Genomic DNA, 20,060 nt, shown 5'->3' on the forward strand with positions numbered 1-20,060 from the left:
TGGTGACCGGTCCTCTGTCCTCTGCTGCAGGGAGACCACAGACAATACTGGTGACCGGTCCTCTGCCCTCTGCTGCAGGGAGATCACAGACAATACTGGTGACTGATCCTCTGCCCTCTGCTGCAGGGAGACCACAGACAATACTTGTGACCGATCCTCTGCTGCAGGGAGACCAGAGACAATACTGGTGACCGGTCCTTTGCCCTCTGCTGCAGGGAGACCACAGACAATACCGGTGACCGGTCCTCTGCCCTCTGCTGCACTGAGCCTACAGACAATACCGGTGACCGGTCCTCTGCCCTCTGCTGCACTGAGCCTACAGGCAATACCGGTGACCGGTCCTCTGCTGCAGGGAGACCAGAGACAATACCGGTGACTGATCCTCTGCCCTCTGCTGCAGGGAGACCAGAGACAATACCGGTGACTGATCCTCTGCCCTCTGCTGCAGGGAGACCAGAGACAATACTGGTGACCGGTCCTTTGCCCTCTGCTGCAGGGAGACCACAGACAATACCGGTGACCGGTCCTCTGCCCTCTGCTGCACTGAGCCTACAGGCAATACCGGTGACCGGTCCTTTGCTCTCTGCCTTCCCTGGGCACAGCTTCTATAGTACAGGTCCTCTTTAGCCATACGGGCGACTCTCTGGTTCCAAGCTGGTTTTATCCCCCCAGTTGCCCCCAAAGGTCGCCCATGTCTCCTGACACCCCAGCAACTCTCTTGCACTTGGATAGACTTGCCCCAAACTCTAGCCATGCTCTCCTGCCTTTCGTAGACATCTGCCCCTTCCCTCCTCCAGATATTATTCATTGTATTTCTGTACTTCTCCTCCCACGGACTCCGAGGCTGTTATGTAAGTTCCCACTGACTGTGTCTATGTTCCTCCCAATGTTCTCTGGAGAGGGAGGCACACACGGCAGACAGTAATAAAGTGAGATTTCGGTTTTGGATGCATCAGTGGCTTGAATCACCTGCTGGCATTCTATATCTCTGCTGGAGACCCGAGAGACAACATTTCTCTGCAGTAGTTTGTGTCTTCACTCCCTCCCTTCACCAAAATTCAACAATGAAGGCGTCTCACTCTCCTGACTTGACTTCATAGTTCTTTCTACATTTTCCAGGATCCCTCGGGAGACGGGAGACCATTAGCTGGTTATGGAATCACAGCAGTCCTTGAATAGGTCTATGATTTCGGGTGGCATTATCGCACCACCGCCGTCCTCACAAGACATTAGAAGTCTTTGTGTGAGTTAGCATTTCCCCAACAATGGAACACTGAAACGTCTGCATTGAGTGTTCCTGAAGGATAGAATGGGGGGTGGGTCAACTCACAGAACTCCGTCTTCTGAGAAACGAAAAGTCTCAGCATGTTATCTCAACCAAGAAACCAGAGGACAAGCAGCAACACTATATGGCCAAGAGTTTGTGGACACCTAACATCACACCCGATTCCAAAACTGCCCTCATGGCCATTAATATGGAGTTGCCCCCCTTTGTAGTTACACCAGCCTCCACTCTTCTGTGGGGACCATGTTGGACTTCCAATTCCACAACAGTGGTCATAAAATATGGAGTCCCCAACCCCCAGTACCATTACAATGAGGTTTCCCCTTCCTCCCATTATGGACTTGCCTCCAATTTGTGGCTAAAACATCTTCCACTCTTCTGGGAAGACTTTCCACAAGATTTTGGAGGATGTCTGTGGGAATTGTGTCCATCTGTAAAGTCAGGCCCCAAGTTTGGCAACAAAAAATAGAGCTGGCTCATAATCGGTGCTCTGATTCATCCCAAAGGTGTTCAGTAGGATGAGATCGGGGCTCTGTACAGGACACTGGAGTTCCTCCACATCCATGTCTATGTGGAGCCGACTTTGCACTCAGTCATGCAGAAACCGAAAAGACCTTTCCAAGGCTGTTGCCACAAGGCTGGAAGCGCAGGGGAAGGCTGGAACCCCTGTCATTCAAAAGAGCATTTGTGAGGTCAGGTTCTGATGTTGGATGAGAAGACCCGGCTCACCATCAACAGTCCAATTCACCCCAAAGGTGTTCAGTAGTTTGAGATCAGGACTCTGTATAGGACACTGGAGTTCCTCCACACCAAACTGGTCATCCATGTCTTTATGGAGCTGGCTTTGTACACAGGCATCATTCTGGTCGGGTCCAGGAGCATTGCAGGCATCATTCTGGTTGGGTCCAGGAGCATTGCAGGCATCATTCTGGTTGGGTCCAGGAGCATGCAGGCATCATTCTGGTTGGGTTCAGGAGCATTGCAGGCATCATTCTGGTTGGGTTCAGGAGCATTGCATGCATCATTCTGGTTGGGTCCAGGAGCATTGCATGCATCATTCTGGTAGGGTCCAGGAGCATGCATGCATCATTCTGGTTGGGTTCAGGAGCATTGCATGCATCATTCTGGTTGGGTCCAGGAGCATGCATGCATCATTCTGGTTGGGTCCAGGAGCATTGCAGGCATCATTCTGGTTGGCTTCAGGAGCATTGCAGGCATCATTCTGGTTGGCTTCAGGAGCATTGCAGGCATCATTCTGGTTGGGTTCAGGAGCATTGCAGGCATCATTCTGGTTGGCTTCAGGAGCATTGCAGGCATCATTCTGGTTGGGTTCAGGAGCATGCATGCATCATTCTGGTTGGGTCCAGGAGCATTGCATGCATCATTCTGGTTGGGTCCAGGAGCATTGCAGGCATCATTCTGGTTGGGTCCAGGAGCATGCATGCATCATTCTGGTTTGGTCCAGGAGCATTGCATGCATCATTCTGGTAGGGTCCAGGAGCATTGCATGCATCATTCTGGTTGGGTCCAGGAGCATTGCAGGCATCATTCTGGTTGGGTTCAGGAGCATTGCATGCATCATTCTGGTTGGGTCCAGGAGCATTGCATGCATCATTCTGGTTGGGTCCAGGAGCATTGCAGGCATCATTCTGGTTGGGTCCAGGAGCATGCATGCATCATTCTGGTTGGGTCCAGGAGCATTGCATGCATCATTCTGGTTGGGTCCAGGAGCATTGCATGCATCATTCTGGTAGGGTCCAGGAGCATTGCAGGCATCATTCTGGTTGGGTCCAGGAGCATTGCATGCATCATTCTGGTAGGGTCCAGGAGCATTGCAGGCATCATTCTGGTTGGGTCCAGGAGCATTGCAGGCATCATTCTGGTTGGGTCCAGGAGCATTGCAGGCATCATTCTGGTTGGGTCCAGGAGCATGCAGGCATCATTCTGGTCGGGTCCCCCATGTCCATCATGCCTTGCACTCACATTCTTACTTGGACATGCATGCTCCACAGTTGTCTTTATCCTGGTAGCTGTCCTTGTAGCAGCACCTCGGAGACTTCATTAGAGGCCTCGCGTGTCGACACGTTCCGTGTCACCAGGTCCTCTTGTAGTCCAGGACCAGCGGGTGACAACACTGGGACTACATGCAGTTGCACCAAATGAACATCTCAGGAGTCCACAATCTTTTATTATTTCCACAAATAACAAGGAAAGCAAGAAGCAACTGACATGTTTGGAGGCCAAGAAATCCCTCTTCATCAAGGCCTGAACACTTTATCAACATGTCTGCCGGACTCCACGGAGGGATCTCCTGGGTGTACCAATCAGTGGGAGTAAATCTCAGGCAGAAGACAAGTCAACGAGGAATCCTGCTGGCATCAGCGGCAGAAACTACATGGGGAAAAAACCTCACCGATCAATATTCCTCGTCTTTCTATATGAAGAACACAATGGTGGACAAAGCTGAACAGCTTCAAGGCTGCAGACAACAACAGCAACCCCCCCCCCCTCATCCTTCCTGGACTCTGGAAATCAGCCGAGAACATCTCCCCCGCGATGGGAAGGGCAGCGGATCGGTTTCTTCCTGCAGCGCGGCTCCTTAATGGTCCATGGTGTACAGTGTGCGTAATCCGGCCGAGCGGTAAATAAGAGGCACGGCACAGTGTGCGGGAAGAGGTGCTAATGGACGGCGGCGTAAAAGGCCGCCACTTAGGGCGGTAATAATATAAATCCCACCGGCACAACATTCGGGGTTTGCGTCCGTAATCCTTTTATCACATAATAAGAGGGTTCTGGCAGCGTTTTAGTAAATTACCCTCCAATGTTCCTTCTTTGTGATGCTTCAGCTGCTCCGGCACAGAAAATCATTACATAATCATTTATCACATGGAAGACGAACAACATTCCACCGCCGGCGAGAGGAACTCCGCCTCCATCCGCAAAAATATTACCAAAACCTCTTAACAAAGGTGCGACGCGCAGGAAAGGAGCGAACTTGAGGAAAAGATGGAGAAAAGCCGGCCGAGGACGGAGCCGCAAATCCCAAACGATCGTCCATCACATCGCCCAATAAATCTCAGCTCCGCCGGAACGGTGTATTGTCATTTGTATTGGAGTTTTTATATCTGCCAAGGATGTGTTTTCCATCCATTCGTTCCTGAGATTTACACAGCTCTGCCAGACAGCAGAATCGAATCAATGACCCAACTTTTCTATGTAATGAAGAGGAAGTCTCATTTGTTTTTAATTACAGCATTCTGTCCCCCGGGGTACGTGTAGGACTTTGTCCCATCTTTCTGTCTGCTGTGAAAGGCCTTCCCTGTCCGACAACGCAGCCAACGAGGAGACATCTAGCTCCTTTCTCCAGGCACTTCCTGGGACAATTGCTGGCAAGAGGAATGCAGAGGCAGAGACTGACCCCACAACACCGCCACCCCACCGCCACCCCACCGCCATCCCACCGCCATCCCACCGCCACCCCACCGCCACTCCTCTTGGAGGCGCTTACCTCAGGAAAGTTCATGGAGATGGAGATAAGAGCTGGGAACCGATGTCTCCTTGTTGGCTGCGTTGTCAGATGGCCATGGGGGAAGGGGGCGAAGAGCTGGGAACCGATGTCTCCTTGTTGGCTGCGTTGTCAGATGGCCATGGGGGAAGGGGGCGAAGAGCTAGGAACCGATGTCTCCTTGTTTGCTGCGTTGTCAGATGGTCATGGGGGAAGGGGGCGAAGAGCTGGGAACCGATGTCTCCTTGTTGGCTGCGTTGTCAGATGGCCATGGGGGAAGGGGGCGAAGAGCTGGGAACCGATGTCTCCTTGTTGGCTGCGTTGTCAGATGGTCATGGGGGAAGGGGGCGAAGAGCTGGGAACCGATGTCTCCTTGTTGGCTGCATTATCAGATGGTCATGGGGGAAGGGGGTGAAGAGCTGGGAACCGATGTCTCCTTGTTGGCTGCGTTATCAGATGGTCGTGGGGGAAGGGGGCGAAGAGCTGGGAACCGATGTCTCCTTGTTTGCTGCGTTGTCAGATGGCCATGGGGGAAGGGGGCGAAGAGCTGGGAACCGATCTCTCCTTGTTTGCTGCGTTGTCAGATGGCCATGGGGGAAGGGGGTGAAGAGCTGGGAACCGATGTCTCCTTGTTGGCCGCGTTGTCAGATGGCCATGGGGGAAGGGGGTGAAGAGCTGGGAACCGATGTCTCCTTGTTTGCTGCGTTGTCAGATGGTCATGGGGGAAGGGGGTGAAGAGCTGGGAACCGATGTCTCCTTGTTGGCCGCGTTGTCAGATGGCCATGGGGGAAGGGGGCGAAGAGCTGGGAACCGATGTCTCCTTGTTGGCCGCATTGTCAGATGGCCATGGGGGAAGGGGGCGAAGAGCTGGGAACCGATGTCTCCTTGTTGGCCGCATTGTCAGATGGCCATGGGGGAAGGGGGGCGAAGACCTGGGAACCGATGTCTCTTTGTTGGCTGCGTTGTCAGATGGCCATGGGGGAAGGGGGGCGAAGAGCTGGGAACTGATGTCTCCTTGTTGGCTGCGTTGTCAGATGGCCATGGGGAAGGGGGGCGAAGAGCTGGGAACTGATGTCTCCTTGTTGGCCGCGTTGTCAGATGGTCATGGGGGAAGGGGGCGAAGACCTGGGAACTGATGTCTCCTTGTTGGCTGCGTTGTCAGATGGTCATGGGGGAAGGGGGGCGAAGAGCTGGGAACTGATGTCTCCTTGTTGGCTGCGTTGTCAGATGGCCATGGGGAAGGGGGTGGGTCATGAGCTGTCCTGTCCAACCACATAACTAGCCTTCCATAAAATGTAGACAAATGGGGCATAGTGCTCCGGGTATCCTGGGGGATGGGAATTGGGGGAGGGGCAAAGCATGGATACAAAAAGAAATCAGGCTTTGTCTTTAAGCAATTAATCCAGGTGACTCTCCACCCCCAGCCTGTCATTGGACAATGAGTGAGCAGCATTAGACTGATGAGGTCACCCCTCTGCTCACTCTGTACATGCATGCAGTATATATATAATTGGCTCCTAGTGATGCCCCTCCCCCTCCAAGTCTCTACTTCTTTGTATAGGGGATCATAGGAATCGAATTCAGATAATCAACAGGAACCGGCATCAATCAGAGTTCTATGTCTGTCTTCCTGGAGTTCAGATTTAAAGCAGAATTTAGGAATTCTTTACATACACTATATTGCCCCAAGTATTGTCCCCGCCTCTTTTCCAATCATGTGATTCAGCTGTTCCAATCCCCTCCATATCATGTGATTCAGGTGTTCCAATCCCCTCCCAATCATGTGATTCAGGTGTTCCAATCCCCTCCATATCACGTGATTCAGGTGTTCCAATCCCCTCCCAATCATGTGATCCAGGTGTTCCAATCCCCTCCATATCACGTGATTCAGGTGTTCCAATCCCCTCCATATCATGTGATTCAGGTGTTCCAATCCCCTCCCAATCATGTGATTCAGGTGTTCCAATCCCCTCCATATCATGTGATTCAGATGTTCCAATCCCCTCCATATCATGTGATTCAGGTGTTCCAATCCCCTCCATATCATGTGATTCAGGTGTTCCAATCCCCTCCCAATCATGTGATTCAGGTGTTCCAATCCCCTCCATATCATGTGATTCAGATGTTCCAATCCCCTCCATATCATGTGATTCAGGTGTTCCAATCCCCTCCATATCATGTGATTCAGGTGTTCCAATCCCCTCCACATCATGTGATTCAGGTGTTCCAATCCCCTCCACATCATGTGATTCAGGTGTTCCAATCCCCTCCATATCTTGTGATTCAGGTGTTCCAATCCCCTCCATGGACACAGGTGTATACAATCAAGCCCCTAGGCATGCAGACTGTTTCTACAAACATTGGTGAAAGAATGGGTCGCTCTCAGGAGCTCAGTGATTCCAAGCGTGGTCCCGTGATAGGTGGCCACCTGGGCAATAAGTCCATCCGTGACATTTCCTGGCTACTAAATATTCCACGCTCAACTGTTAGTGGGATTATAACAAAGTGGAAGCAACTGGGAACAACAGCCACTCAGCCACCAAGTGGTAGGCCACGTCACATGACAGGGCGGGGTCAGCGCATGCTGAAGCGCACAGTGCGCAGAAGTCACCAACTGTCTGAAGAGTCAATAGCTAAAGACCTCCAAACTTGGTGTGGCCTTCAGATGAACCCAACAACAGTGTGTAGAGAGCTTCATGGAATGGGTTTCCATGGCCGAGCAGCTGCATCCAAGCCTTCCATCACCAAGTGCAATGCAAAGCGTCGGATGCCATGGTGTAAAGCATGCCGCCACTGGACTCTAGAGCAGGGGAGGCGTGTTCTCTGGAGTGATCAATCACACTTCTCTGTCTGGCAATCCGATGGACGTGTCTGGGTTTGGCGGTTGCCAGGAGAAAGTCAGATGCCGTGGTGTAAAGCACGCCACCACTGGACTAGCTGCGGTGGAGAACATTGAGGTCACGTGCCAGGCTGTGCTGTCTGGCAGAAGTTCCTGGACCACAAAACTGGCCAATCCAACCTATAGATCCTCCAGCAGGTAATACGGTTCATAACCAGGGAATCAGATGTTTTTCTGGAGTTCATTGAAGATGAAGATGAAGAGGAAGATGAGGAGGAAGATGAAGAGGAAGATGAAGAGGAAGATGAAGAGGAAGATGAGGAGGAAGATGAGGAGGTAGATGAAGTGAAAACTATATATCTCTCAGTTCACTTTAAGTACCAAAAATCTATCAAATTAAAATGAAAAAGGTAAAAGTCGCTCTTTTGTTGCAGAAGTCGGTGTGTTTCCCGCACTCCAGCTCTTCACATCGTACTAAATGTAAGAACACGAGCAACAGTGGATCAATTTGTCTGGGGATGTGAATTGTGCCGAGACGGCCAAATTAAATGAAGCAAAAAAAAGTACAAAATGTCGTTTATAGAGGAGAAAAGTTTCAGACTTTCTGGCAATGATGTAAAGCAAAAAGCGGCCCAGAGGAACGGATCCATTAGGAAGCCAATAACTGATGATTAGTCTGGAGTTGGAGCGCTTTGTGCCGGACGCAGCAGACGGCTCCATTCACATTTACAGAACTGAGAGAAACGCCTCCGAGTGATCCTTCTTATGTCCTCTATGTCCCAGGACAGCAACAGAGCCACAAGATACAAAGTTCCTGAGTTCAAAGCATTCGCCAGCTCAGCTCCCCCTGTGCCACCCTCCCAGCAGTGACCGAGAAGCTCTGCTCCCCCTCCCAGCAGTGATTCAGAAACTCACCTCTCCCTGCTCCCCCTCCCAGCAGTGACTCATCAGCTCACCTCTCCCTTCTCCCCCTCCCAGCAGTGACTCCTCACCTCTCTCTGCTCCCCCTCCCAGCAGTGATTCAGAAACTCACCTCTCCCTGCTCCCCCTCCCAGCAGTGATTCAGAAACTCACCTCTCCCTGCTCCCCCTCCCAGCAGTTACTCATCAGCTCACCTCTCCCTTCTCCCCCTCCCAGCAGTGACTCCTCACCTCTCTCTGCTCCCCCTCCCAGCAGTGACTCCTCACCTCTCTCTGCTCCCCCTCCCAGCAGTGACTCCTCACCTCTCCCCGCTTCCGCTCCCAGCAGTGACTCCTCACCTCTCCCCGCTCCCCCTCCCAGCAGTGACTCCTCACCTCTCCCTGCTCTCCCTCCCAGCAGTGACTCCTCACCTCTACCTGCTCTCCCTCCCAGCAGGGACTCCTCACCTCTCCCTGCTCTCCCTCCCAGCAGTGACTCCTCACCTCTCCCCGCTCCCCCTCCCAGCAGTGACTCCTCACCTCTCCCCGCTCTCCCTCCCAGCAGGGACTCCTCACCTCTCCCTGCTCTCCCTCCCAGCAGTGACTCCTCACCTCTCCCCGCTCCCCCTCCCAGCAGTGACTCCTCACCTCTCCCCGCTCCCCCTCCCAGCAGTGACTCCTCACCTCTCCCCGCTTCCCCTCCCAGCAGTGACTCCTCACCTCTCCCCGCTCCCCCTCCCAGCAGTGACTCCTCACCTCTCCCTGCTCTCCCTCCCAGCAGTGACTCCTCACCTCTCCCCGCTCCCCCTCCCAGCAGTGACTCCTCACCTCTCCACGCTCCCCCTCCCAGCAGTGACTCCTCACCTCTCCCCGCTCCCCCTCCCAGCAGTGACTCCTCACCTCTCCCCGCTCCCCCTCCCAGCAGTGACTCCTCACCTCTACCTGCTCTCCCTCCCAGCAGCGACTCAGAAACTCAGTTCTCCCTGCTAGGTGACCAGGTGGAGGTGAGTCTCACCCTCTCAATGTGTCCTGGTGACCACTGTCCCCGATTACCATTGTCATCACAACAGGAATAGAATGGAAATGTTCCAATGGTAATGGTGGTTTTGGTGACAGCTGTCTAAGGTGGAGTTTCCTCTCACTTGTTGTTATGACTCCAAGGCAGAACATGAAGAGAAATCTTCCCAATGGTCCATGAAACAATATGGGCTTCTAAGCCATCTGTATCGTAAACAAAAGCATCTGGTTTTAGACAGTTTAATACATGACAAAGGATCCCCAAAGCACTCTGGGCTGTCCAGGGACGTCAGAGTGGAGGCAGCACCCTTCCAGACACTGTCTCTCACTAATGCCTTGTACTGGGAAGAGGCGGCTGTAAGCTGAACTTCGATCTCACGTCTATAAACAGCAAGCTTTGTTCAACATGCGGGAGGTGGAAGAAGCAGAGAAAGGCGGTTGGAACGTCTGCGGTATGAGTTCTCACCATAACAAACAAAAAAGTACAAACTTGTTCATTCCCTTTAAGTGGCATATTCCGAGCAAAAAAAAAAACATCCAATTTTTCGTGTCTTCTAGTATAAGATTTTATTAGTTTAGTTGCCTCTCTGACTCCTCTCCAAACTCCGATGTTCTTTCTACAATGTGGTGCTCAGACGTGGACCCCATATTCTAGATGTAACCATACAGTGATTTTTACAGAGGCAATCAATTGGCTACACACTGGAGATTCATTTTCTAGATGATAAAAGTGTTTTTTACTTCATACAGGTTGTGGAATCGATAAACCGTTCTTGTGCAGACCATAAAAGACGTACGAGAGGCTGACGTGCTGACATCGGCAAAACACGTTTGTATCAACTTCACAAAACGAAATCAGCAAGTGGACCTTTCCTTCTAACCCGCCTTCATGGATAACGTCCTACAAGGACTGAAGGACTGTTTATTGAGTTCTAACCAACATACTCTGCATGGCCAAAAGGATGTAGATGCTGACCATCACACCTACTACTATGGGGAGAAGTACATGGACAGTCTTCCAATTGATGGAGTTCAGGTGTCTCCAGTGAAGGGTCCTGGTGATCCTCCATCATACAAAGACATTGGAGACAATTGGGCTCTTCCAGCCTTGTGGTAACAGTTTGGTGAAGACCCTTTTCTGTTCCCCCATGACTGTCCTCTGTGTACAAAGCCAGCTCCATAAAGACATGGATGACCAGTGTGGTGAAGACCCTTTTCTGTTCCCCATGACTGTCCTCTGTGTACAAAGCCAGCTCCATAAAGACATGGATGACCAGTTTGGTGAAGACCCTTTTCTGTTCCCCATGACTGTCCTCTGTGTACAAAGCCAGCTCCATAAAGACATGGATGACCAGTGTGGTGAAGACCCTTTTCTGTTCCCCCATGACTGTCCCCTGTGTACAAAGCCAGCTCCATAAAGACATGGATGCCCAGTTTGGTGTGGAGGAACTCTAGTGTCCTATACAAAGCCCCAACCTCAACCATACTAAATGCAGATTGTGATCTATTTCTTCTTATTCAACATTGGTCTGGCTCTAGGAGTCTCATGATTTAAGAACTCTACCAACAATGGTAACAGGACCATCTCACTGATACACTATATGGCCCAAAAGATGTGGACCTCCCAACAAATGATGGAGTTCAGGTGTCTCCAGTGAAGGGTCCTGGTAATCCTCCACCATACAAAGACATTGGAGACAATTGTTCTCTTCCAGCCTTGTGGTAACAGTTTGGTGAAGACCCTTTTCTGTTCCCCCATGACTGTCCCCTGTGTACAAAGCCAGCTCCATAAAGACATGGATGACCAGTTTGGTGTGGAGGAACTCCAGTGTCCTGCACAGAGTCCTGAACTCTACCCTACTGAACACCTTTGGGATGAACTGGACCACTAATAGTGGGCTAGGCCTTTTTCTTGGTGCCCAACATATGGCACACAAACCATGTCTTCTCAACCAACATCAGCACCTCACCTCACTAATGAACACAAATTGTGGTAAGCATTTCCAGAAGAGTGGAGCCAACTCCATAAAGACATGGATGACCAGATTGGTGTGGAGAGCTCTGACCTCAACCCTACTGAACACCTCTGGGGTGAATTGGCGTGTTGATGGTGAGCCAGGTCTCCTCATCCAACATCAGTACCTGATCTCACAGACACCCCCCCCAAAACCTTACTGAAAGTCTTCCCAGAAGAGTGGAAGATGGTATATCCATACCAGCACTCCAAAGGCATGCTGGGAGGTGAATTGACTCCTGTGTAAACTGGCCCTAGTATGTGTGTGCATGAATGTAAGTTAGGGACTTTAGACTGTACGCTCCTCGGGGGCGGGGACTGATGTGAATGTACAATATATCTGTAAAGTGCTGTGTAAATTGACGGCGCTATATAAGTACCTGAAATAAATAAATAAATAAATAATATCTATATTAATAGCAATAATTTTGGAATGGAATGTCCAACAAGCTCATATAGGTGTTATGGCAAGGCCAGTTTGGTGAAGACCCTTTTCTGTCCTCCCATGACTGTCCCCCGTGTACAAAGCCAGCTGCACATGGATGGCCAGTTTGGTGAAGACCCTTTTCTGTTCTCCCATGACTGTCCCCCGTGTACAAAGCCAGCTGCACATGGATGGCCAGTTTGGTGAAGACCCTTTTCTGTTCTCCCATGACTGTCCCCCGTGTACAAAGCCAGCTGCACATGGATGACCAGTTTGGTGAGGAGGAACTCCAGTGTCCTGTACAGAGCCCTGACCTCAACCTACTGAACACCTTTGGGGATTAATGGGAATGTTGATGGTGAGCCGGGTCTTTTTTTTGATGCCCAACATTGGGATCAACATGTGAGTCGGGTTTTCTTATCCAACATCTCTACCAGACCTCACAAATGGGCACAAATTCCAACAGACACCCTCCAAATGTTTGCAGAGAGTCTTCTCAGAAGGAGGGGGGGGGGGGGGTTGCACTTCTATATGCACTTCGCCTGTGGTTTGGGGACAGTTTGTGTAACAAGCTCATGTAAGTGTGATGGTCAGGTGTCCACAAACATTCTCTTTATCTTGACCATACTTATGGAGTTTGGGTTTTTTTGGACCATCTTCAATTTTCTTCATTTCCTGTACAGTAAAGTGGCTCCAAATGTACAATGGAGACTAATAAAGACATCTAGGCCAATGGATAGATCATACAAACCATGGAACTAGACATACATGATACATTCATATATAAACATATGTAGATCTACTTACTTTTTCTGCAGATTGTGAGGTTCCAAAAAATATTGGAATGAAGGCCAACCAAACTATACAGGTTGTGTACATTGTAAAGCCAATTGGCTTTGCTTCGTTGAAATTTTCTGGGACACCCCTGGTCTTGATGGCATACACAGTGCATGTTACCATAAGAAGGATGCTGTATCCCAAGGAACAGATAATTTGTAGATCCGTAATGTCACATTTCAGGACCCCTCGGCGCTGTTCTGGATCCGGTGTTTCCGGGCCATAGTCAATGATGATGTTGGGAGGATTGACTCCAAACCAAATGAAAACTCCTAAAAGTTGGACCGATATTAAACTAGAGGTGATGGCCAGCTGTGAGGTCGGGCTGATGAGCCGTGGTGCTGTCACCGACTTCTTACCCTGCTCAAAGATCCGGTAGATCCGGTTGGTTTTGGTTAAAAGGGCGGCGTAACTGATGCACATTCCCAATCCTAAGAAGATGCGTCGGAAAGAGCAGACGGCCAAGTCCGGCTTTGCTATCATGAGGAAAGTGATGATGTAGCAAAGGAAGATCCCCGTGAGCAGGACGTAGCTGAGTTCCCTGCCAGATGCCCGTACTATCGGGGTGTCGTTGTACCGTATGAAGGTGGCCATAACGAAGATGGTAGCAATTATTCCAAGCATAGCCAAAAACACTGGAATCACAGCCCAGGGAGAGTGCCACTCCAGCTTGATAATGGGGATAGGGTCACAGCCCGTGCGGTTTTTATTGGGGCGCATGCTGAAGTCACAACGAAAACAGGTGACCTCATCCAGGAGGTATTTGTAGCCATCGCACGGGTCACACTGCCAGCAGCAAGGCATGCCTTTCGCTATCTTCTTCCTCTCCCCCATTTTGCAAGGTAAGCTGCAGACAGAAGGTGGAATTTCATGCGATGCCTTTGACCACTGCATGTCTTCAACCTGGAAAGAAACGAGACATTGGTGACAGAGAGCATGGAAAGGAGTATCACCATCACTGCAAAGAAGGTCTCCAGCTAGATTTCTGCATTTATTATCACTCTGTCCCGGTGAGGCACTATCAGTCCCGGTTGGCTGGATTATACGGGACTGTATCTTACTCACCGGCGGCATTCACATGCCAACTATTACTCTCAGCATTATACATCCAATTATGAACAAGTCGGCTTTACCATTTACTGAAATCCAGCAGAGCAAGATTTACTGCGATTGACCAGTTGCCGATTACTTTATGTGCTCCAGTGCCCACCCAATGGAACCACCCATGTTGTGGATACATAGTCAGATAAGTAACCTCTGCTGTGCCCTGACGAAGTATAAGAGAAACGCGTTGACCCAAGAGGACCACCCATGTTGTGGATACATAGTCAGATAAGTAACCTCTGCTGTGCCCTGACGAAGTATAGGAGAAACGCGTTGACCCGAGAGGACCACCCATGTTGTGGATACATAGTCAGATAAGTAACCTCTGCTGTGTCCTGACGAAGTATAAGAGAAACGCGTTGCCCAAGAGGACCACCCATGTTGTGGATACATGCTCAGATAAGTAACCTCTGCTGTGTCCTGACGAAGTATAAGAGAAATGCGTTGACCCAAGAGGACCACCCATGTTGTGGATACATGCTCAGATAAGTAACCTCTGCTGTGTTCTGATGAAGTATAAGAGAAACGCGTTGCCCAAGAGGACCACCCATGTTGTGGATACATAGTCAGATAAGTAACCTCTGCTGTGCCCTGACGAAGTATAGGAGAAACGCGTTGACCCAAGAGGACCACCCATGTTGTGGATTCATGCTCAGATAAGTAACCTCTGCTGTGTCCTGACAAAGTATAAGAGAAACGTGTTGACCCGTGAGGACCACCCATGTTGTGGATACATGCTCAGATAAGTAACCTCTGCTGTGTCCTGACGAAGCATAAGAGAAACGCGTTGCCCAAGAGGACCACCCATGTTGTGGATTCATGCTCAGATAAGTAACTTCTGCTGTGCCCTGATGAAGTATAAGAGAAATGCGTTGACCCGCGAGGACCACCCATGTTGTGGATTCATGCTCAGATAAGTAACTTCTGCTGTGTTCTGACGAAGTATAAGAGAAACGCGTTGACCCGTGAGGACCACCCATGTTGTGGATACATGCTCAGATAAGTAACCTCTGCTGTGTCCTGACGAAGCATAAGAGAAACGCGTTGCCCAAGAGGACCACCCATGTTGTGGATTCATGCTCAGATAAGTAACCTCTGCTGTGTCCTGACAAAGCATAAGAAAAACGCGTTGCCCAAGAGGACCACCCATGTTGTGGATTCATGCTCAGATAAGTAACCTCTCCTGTGTCCTGACGAAGCATAAGAGAAACGCGTTGACCCGCGAGGACCACCCATGTTGTGGATTCATGCTCAGATAAGTAACCTCTGCTGTGCCCTGACGAAGCATAAGAGAAACGCGTTGACCCGCGAGGACCACCCATGTTGTGGATTCATGCTCAGATAAGTAACCTCTGCTGTGCCCTGACGAAGCATAAGAGAAACGCGTTGACCCGCGAGGACCACCCCATGTTGTGGATACATGCTCAGATAAGTAACCTCTGCTGTGCCCGATGAAGCATAAGAGAAACGCGTTGCCCGCGAGGACCACCCATGTTGTGGATACATGCTCAGATAAGTAACCTCTGCTGTGCCCTGACGAAGCATAAGAGAAACGCGTTGACCCGCGAGGACCACCCATGTTGTGGATTCATGCTCAGATAAGTAACCTCTGCTGTGCCCTGACGAAGCATAAGAGAAACGCGTTGACCCGCGAGGACCACCCATGTTGTGGATTCATGCTCAGATAAGTAACCTCTGCTGTGCCCTGATGAAGCATAAGAGAAACGCGTTGCCCGCGAGGACCACCCATGTTGTGGATTCATGCTCAGATAAGTAACCTCTGCTGTGCCCTGATGAAGTATAAGAGAAACGCGTTCACCTGTGAGGACCACCCATGTTGTGGATACATGCTCAGACAAGTAACCTCTGCGGTGTCCTGACGAAGCATACGAGAAATGCGTTGCCCGCGAGGACCACCCATGTTGTGGATACATGCTCAGACAAGTAACCTCTGCTGTGTCCTGACGAAGCATACGAGAAATGCGTTGCCCGCGAGGACCACCCATGTTGTGGATTCATGCTCAGATAAGTAACCTCTGCTGTGCCCTGATGAAGTATAAGAGAAACGCGTTCACCTGTGAGGACCACCCATGTTGTGGATACATGCTCAGACAAGTAACCTCTGCGGTGTCCTGACGAAGCATACAAGAAATGCGTTGCCCGCGAGGACCACGATCGTTGCTGTAGATACATTATCGATTTTGTGACATATTTATTGCTATTATGTGGCAGAGTCAGCAGTAGGAAGCATTGGAATCTATATTGACCAATTTTGGTTTTATATCCAACTGCCGAGATGTTAAGATGTTGTTCTTGTGCAATAAATAAAATGTATATTTATATATCTACATGTGTGGGTTCCCCTTTAATGCCGGCAAAGTCCTACATCTTGCTTTCCTTGTCATATATTTGGTATTGATGATATTGATGGAGTCCCTGGAACTCGCTTGTACCTGTTATTGGAATGAAACAATTTCCGGTGGAGCTCCTGTTCTTACCTCTTCCTCCAGTTCCATGCGGCTTTGGGAGCCCTTCTGTTTTATGAGAGCTGCCAACCCAGTGCCAACATGCTGCCCATCACATTCCCATACTGCTTGGTGTCACCCAACTCCCCATACTAACCAAAACTAACAAACACAGGCTTGGCTGGGGCTGGACCTTACAGATCAACCTAAGCCAAGTTTCTGTGGAATTCGAAAGTCATTAAACCATTGTTGCAATAAGACAATGTAACTACTTTGATTGGTTACTGTACCATTGGAGATTATGGTTTTCTTTCCATGGTGATGATACCTGGTGGAGAGGAGCGAGAAGGTCCACGATGCTTTCACACTTCAGAGGTTGATGATACCTGGTGGAGAGGAGCGAGGAGGTCCACGATGCTTTCACACTTCAGAGGTTGATGATACCTGGTGGAGAGGAGCGAGGAGGTCCACGATGGTTTCACACTTCAGAGGTTGATGATACCTGGTGGAGAGGAGCGAGGAGGTCCACGATGGTTTCACACTTCAGAGGTTGATGATACCTGGTGGAGAGGAGCGAGGAGGTCCACGATGGTTTCACACTTCAGAGGTTGATGATACCTGGTGGAGAGGAGCGAGGAGGTCCACGATGGTTTCACACTTCAGAGGTTGATGATACCTGGTGGAGAGGAGCAAGGAGGTCCACGATGCTTTCACACTTCAGAGGTTGATGATACCTGGTGGAGAGGAGCGAGGAGGTCCACGATGCTTTCACACTTCAGAGGTTGATGATACCTGGTGGAGAGGAGCGAGGAGGTCCACGATGGTTTCACACTTCAGAGGTTGATGATACCTGGTGGAGAGGAGCGAGGAGGTCCACGATGCTTTCACACTTCAGAGGTTGATGATACCTGGTGGAGAGGAGCGAGGAGGTCCACGATGGTTTCACACTTCAGAGGTTGATGATACCTGGTGGAGAGGAGCGAGGAGGTCCACGATGGTTTCACACTTCAGAGGTTGATGATACCTGGTGGAGAGGAGCGAGGAGGTCCACGATGGTTTCACACTTCAGAGGTTGATGATACCTGGTGGAGAGGAGCGAGGAGGTCCACGATGGTTTCACACTTCAGAGGTTGATGATACCTGGTGGAGAGGAGCGAGGAGGTCCACGATGGTTTCACACTTCAGAGGTTGTTGATACCTGGTGGAGAGGAGCGAGGAGGTCCACGATGGTTTCACACTTCAGAGGTTGATGATACCTGGTGGAGAGGAGCGAGGAGGTCCACGATGGTTTCACACTTCAGAGGTTTCTGTGGAGTTTCGCAGGTGAATTGTGCCAACCATGAGAGTGGAGGCGCGTGTGTCTGGTGAGTGAATGCCCAAAGGGAGTGACTTCTCACCAGCACTTGGTGATGTTTTTTGGGATGAAAAGTGACAAGTTTACGGAGACAATCGGAGCGCTTAGATCTTCGCTCAACTGATATCCTGGACTTGTGTGCTGAAGGATCAGTATTGTTTAATGATTGATATTTTTTGTGCATATTTGTGTTTTTTATTTCCATCAATACAGTGAAGGAACTTCTCACAAAGGAGTATTCATTGTTTTTTCTACAAGGTGGCAGCTCTTTGTATTTTCTTGGTGGTCCAGCACTTTCTGTTCATCATTGACATGGGTGGTGGATGTATTTATTCATTTATATTTGGACACATATTTAGCGCGGAGGCTACATATAAATGTAACGATTTTACCTTCATCTTTAGGTTGATATATTTCTCCTTTTGTGATGAGAGTTCCCGCTCTACCAACTGGTGGGTAGGAAATGGGAGCCACATGGGGTGGTCCACAGCAATACGTAGGAGTTGAGGGATTTGGCTGCTGAATGATTTCACCGCAAAAAAACTCCTCTTCAGATTAGCTTCAAATGAAGCCATGAGGATTTCTTGGGTGACTTTTTCGGGGGAGAAAAAAAACACACACGTGACTTTGTTTTCTAACAAACCAAGTGATCACGGCGTTAGAGCCAACATAGAGATCAATGGCTTGTCACTTCACCGATGGCTGCCCAAGTATTTCTCACCTGGTGCATACTTAGAAAGAAAATATTTTTCTTCAAGGCACCACACAATAGAAAAAATATAAAAGTTTAATTTTTTTTTTAAATATTTTTTTTTTCACTTTTCTTGTGCATTTGTATGAAAAGTCAGTCTTTATTCCTTAAAATCGTTGTGTTCCCAGCCAATGAGGGAATACTTTTTGGCCTAAAGCTGCATTCACACTTGAGCGTTTTATAGCTCGAAGCCCCAAAAACGCTCAAACTTCGTGCAATCAGGTGTGAACAGGCACCATAGAGAGCAATTGATTCTTTAAGTTTGAGCTTTGTTGGAGCTTCAAGCTTTGCGCTTCAAGCTACAAAACACTCAAATGTGAATGCAGCCTCTCAGATCCAGTTGAAGGCATCTTGTGTAATTTTCGGGAACTAAACAAAAATCACCAAAAACCTTAACGCTAAACTCTGGTCAGCTGCTAAGAATCTCCTTGTGGTGGGGGCCTCCTGTATAGTAAGGACTGAAGGGCAGCCATTCTCATCCAGGATTCTGTGGAACCCTAGAAAACCTCCAGAGGTGTTAGGAAACCTTTGCCCGAGCACAGATACTACAACTGATGGAGGATTTTGGGAGGTTGAGGCATGGCATCACCTGTTTGTTTCGTGTTCCTCCAGAGGTGGCCAGGGGTTCCTTGAGCTGTGGTTAACTGACCTCCTACGTGATGGTGCTTGCATAGTTCCAGGTCCACCACCACCGGGCAGAGCCTAAGTCATGGCTGTAAGTGTGGCATTCTGGGCACCACCATAAGGACAGTATTGTTTCCTCCAACCATCACCAATGTAAATGGAATTTTCCCATTCACCACCAATGGACTAATCTTAGCTGTGGTTTCCTTAGACCTGAACATTCTTGCAAGGGTTCTTCTTTGGGGAAAAGGGTTGAGAAAGGCTGGTTTGGGGGGATATACAGAGAGGAGTACTTACCTTATTCTGTGTGCTGCCTTATTCTGCTCCAGAATGTAGGTGGTCTTCAATGTCCTCATTCTGCTCCAGAATGTAGGTGGTCTTCAATGTCCTCATTCTGATCCAGAATGTAGGTGGTCTTCAATGTCCTCATTCTGCTCTAGAATGTAGGTGGTCTTCAATCTCCTCATTCTGCTCCAGAATGTAGGTGGTCTTCAATGTCCTCATTCTGATCCAGAACGTAGGCGGTCTTCAATGTCCTCATTCTGCTCCACAATGTAGGCGGTCTTCAATGTCCTCATTCGTCTCCAGAATTTAGGTGGTCTTCAATGTCCTCATTCTGCTCCAGAATGTAGGTGGTCTTCAATGTCCTCATTCTGCTCCAGAATGTAGGTGGTGTTCAAAGTCCTCATTCTGCTCCAGAATGTAGGTGGTCTTCAATGCCCTCATTCTGCTCCAGAACGCAGGTGGTCTTCAAAGTCCTCATTCTGCTCCAGAAAGTAGGTGGTCTTCAATGCCCTCATTCTGCTCCAGAACGTAGGTGGTCTTCAATGTCCTCATTCTGCTCAAGAATGTAGGTGGTCTTCAATGTCCTCATTCTGCTCCAGAATGTAGGTGGTCTTCAATGTTCTCATTCTGCTCCAGAATGTAGGTGGTCTTCAATGT

At 49.6% G+C, this 20,060-nt stretch overlaps 1 protein-coding gene across 1 annotated transcript; it reads right to left on the minus strand.

The window, feature by feature from the left end:
* Positions 1 to 2,699: 2,699 nt before the first annotated feature.
* On the minus strand, positions 2,700 to 19,474 carry LOC149428364 (metabotropic glutamate receptor 7-like). The gene is made up of 4 exons (XM_089667502.1): positions 19,416 to 19,474; positions 17,008 to 17,065; positions 12,791 to 13,723; positions 2,700 to 3,197 (listed from the first exon to the last, which is right to left on the minus strand). Exons 1-4 carry the CDS (start codon positions 19,472 to 19,474, stop codon positions 2,700 to 2,702), a joined length of 1,548 nt encoding a protein of 515 aa, XP_089523628.1.
* Positions 19,475 to 20,060: the final 586 nt, after the last annotated feature.

The sequence above is a fragment of the Staurois parvus genome, unplaced genomic scaffold, assembly GCF_062004578.1.
Source record: "Staurois parvus isolate SC_StPar_1 unplaced genomic scaffold, SC_StPar_1.0 ptg003299l, whole genome shotgun sequence".
In the NCBI taxonomy this organism is placed as follows: domain Eukaryota; kingdom Metazoa; phylum Chordata; class Amphibia; order Anura; family Ranidae; genus Staurois; species Staurois parvus.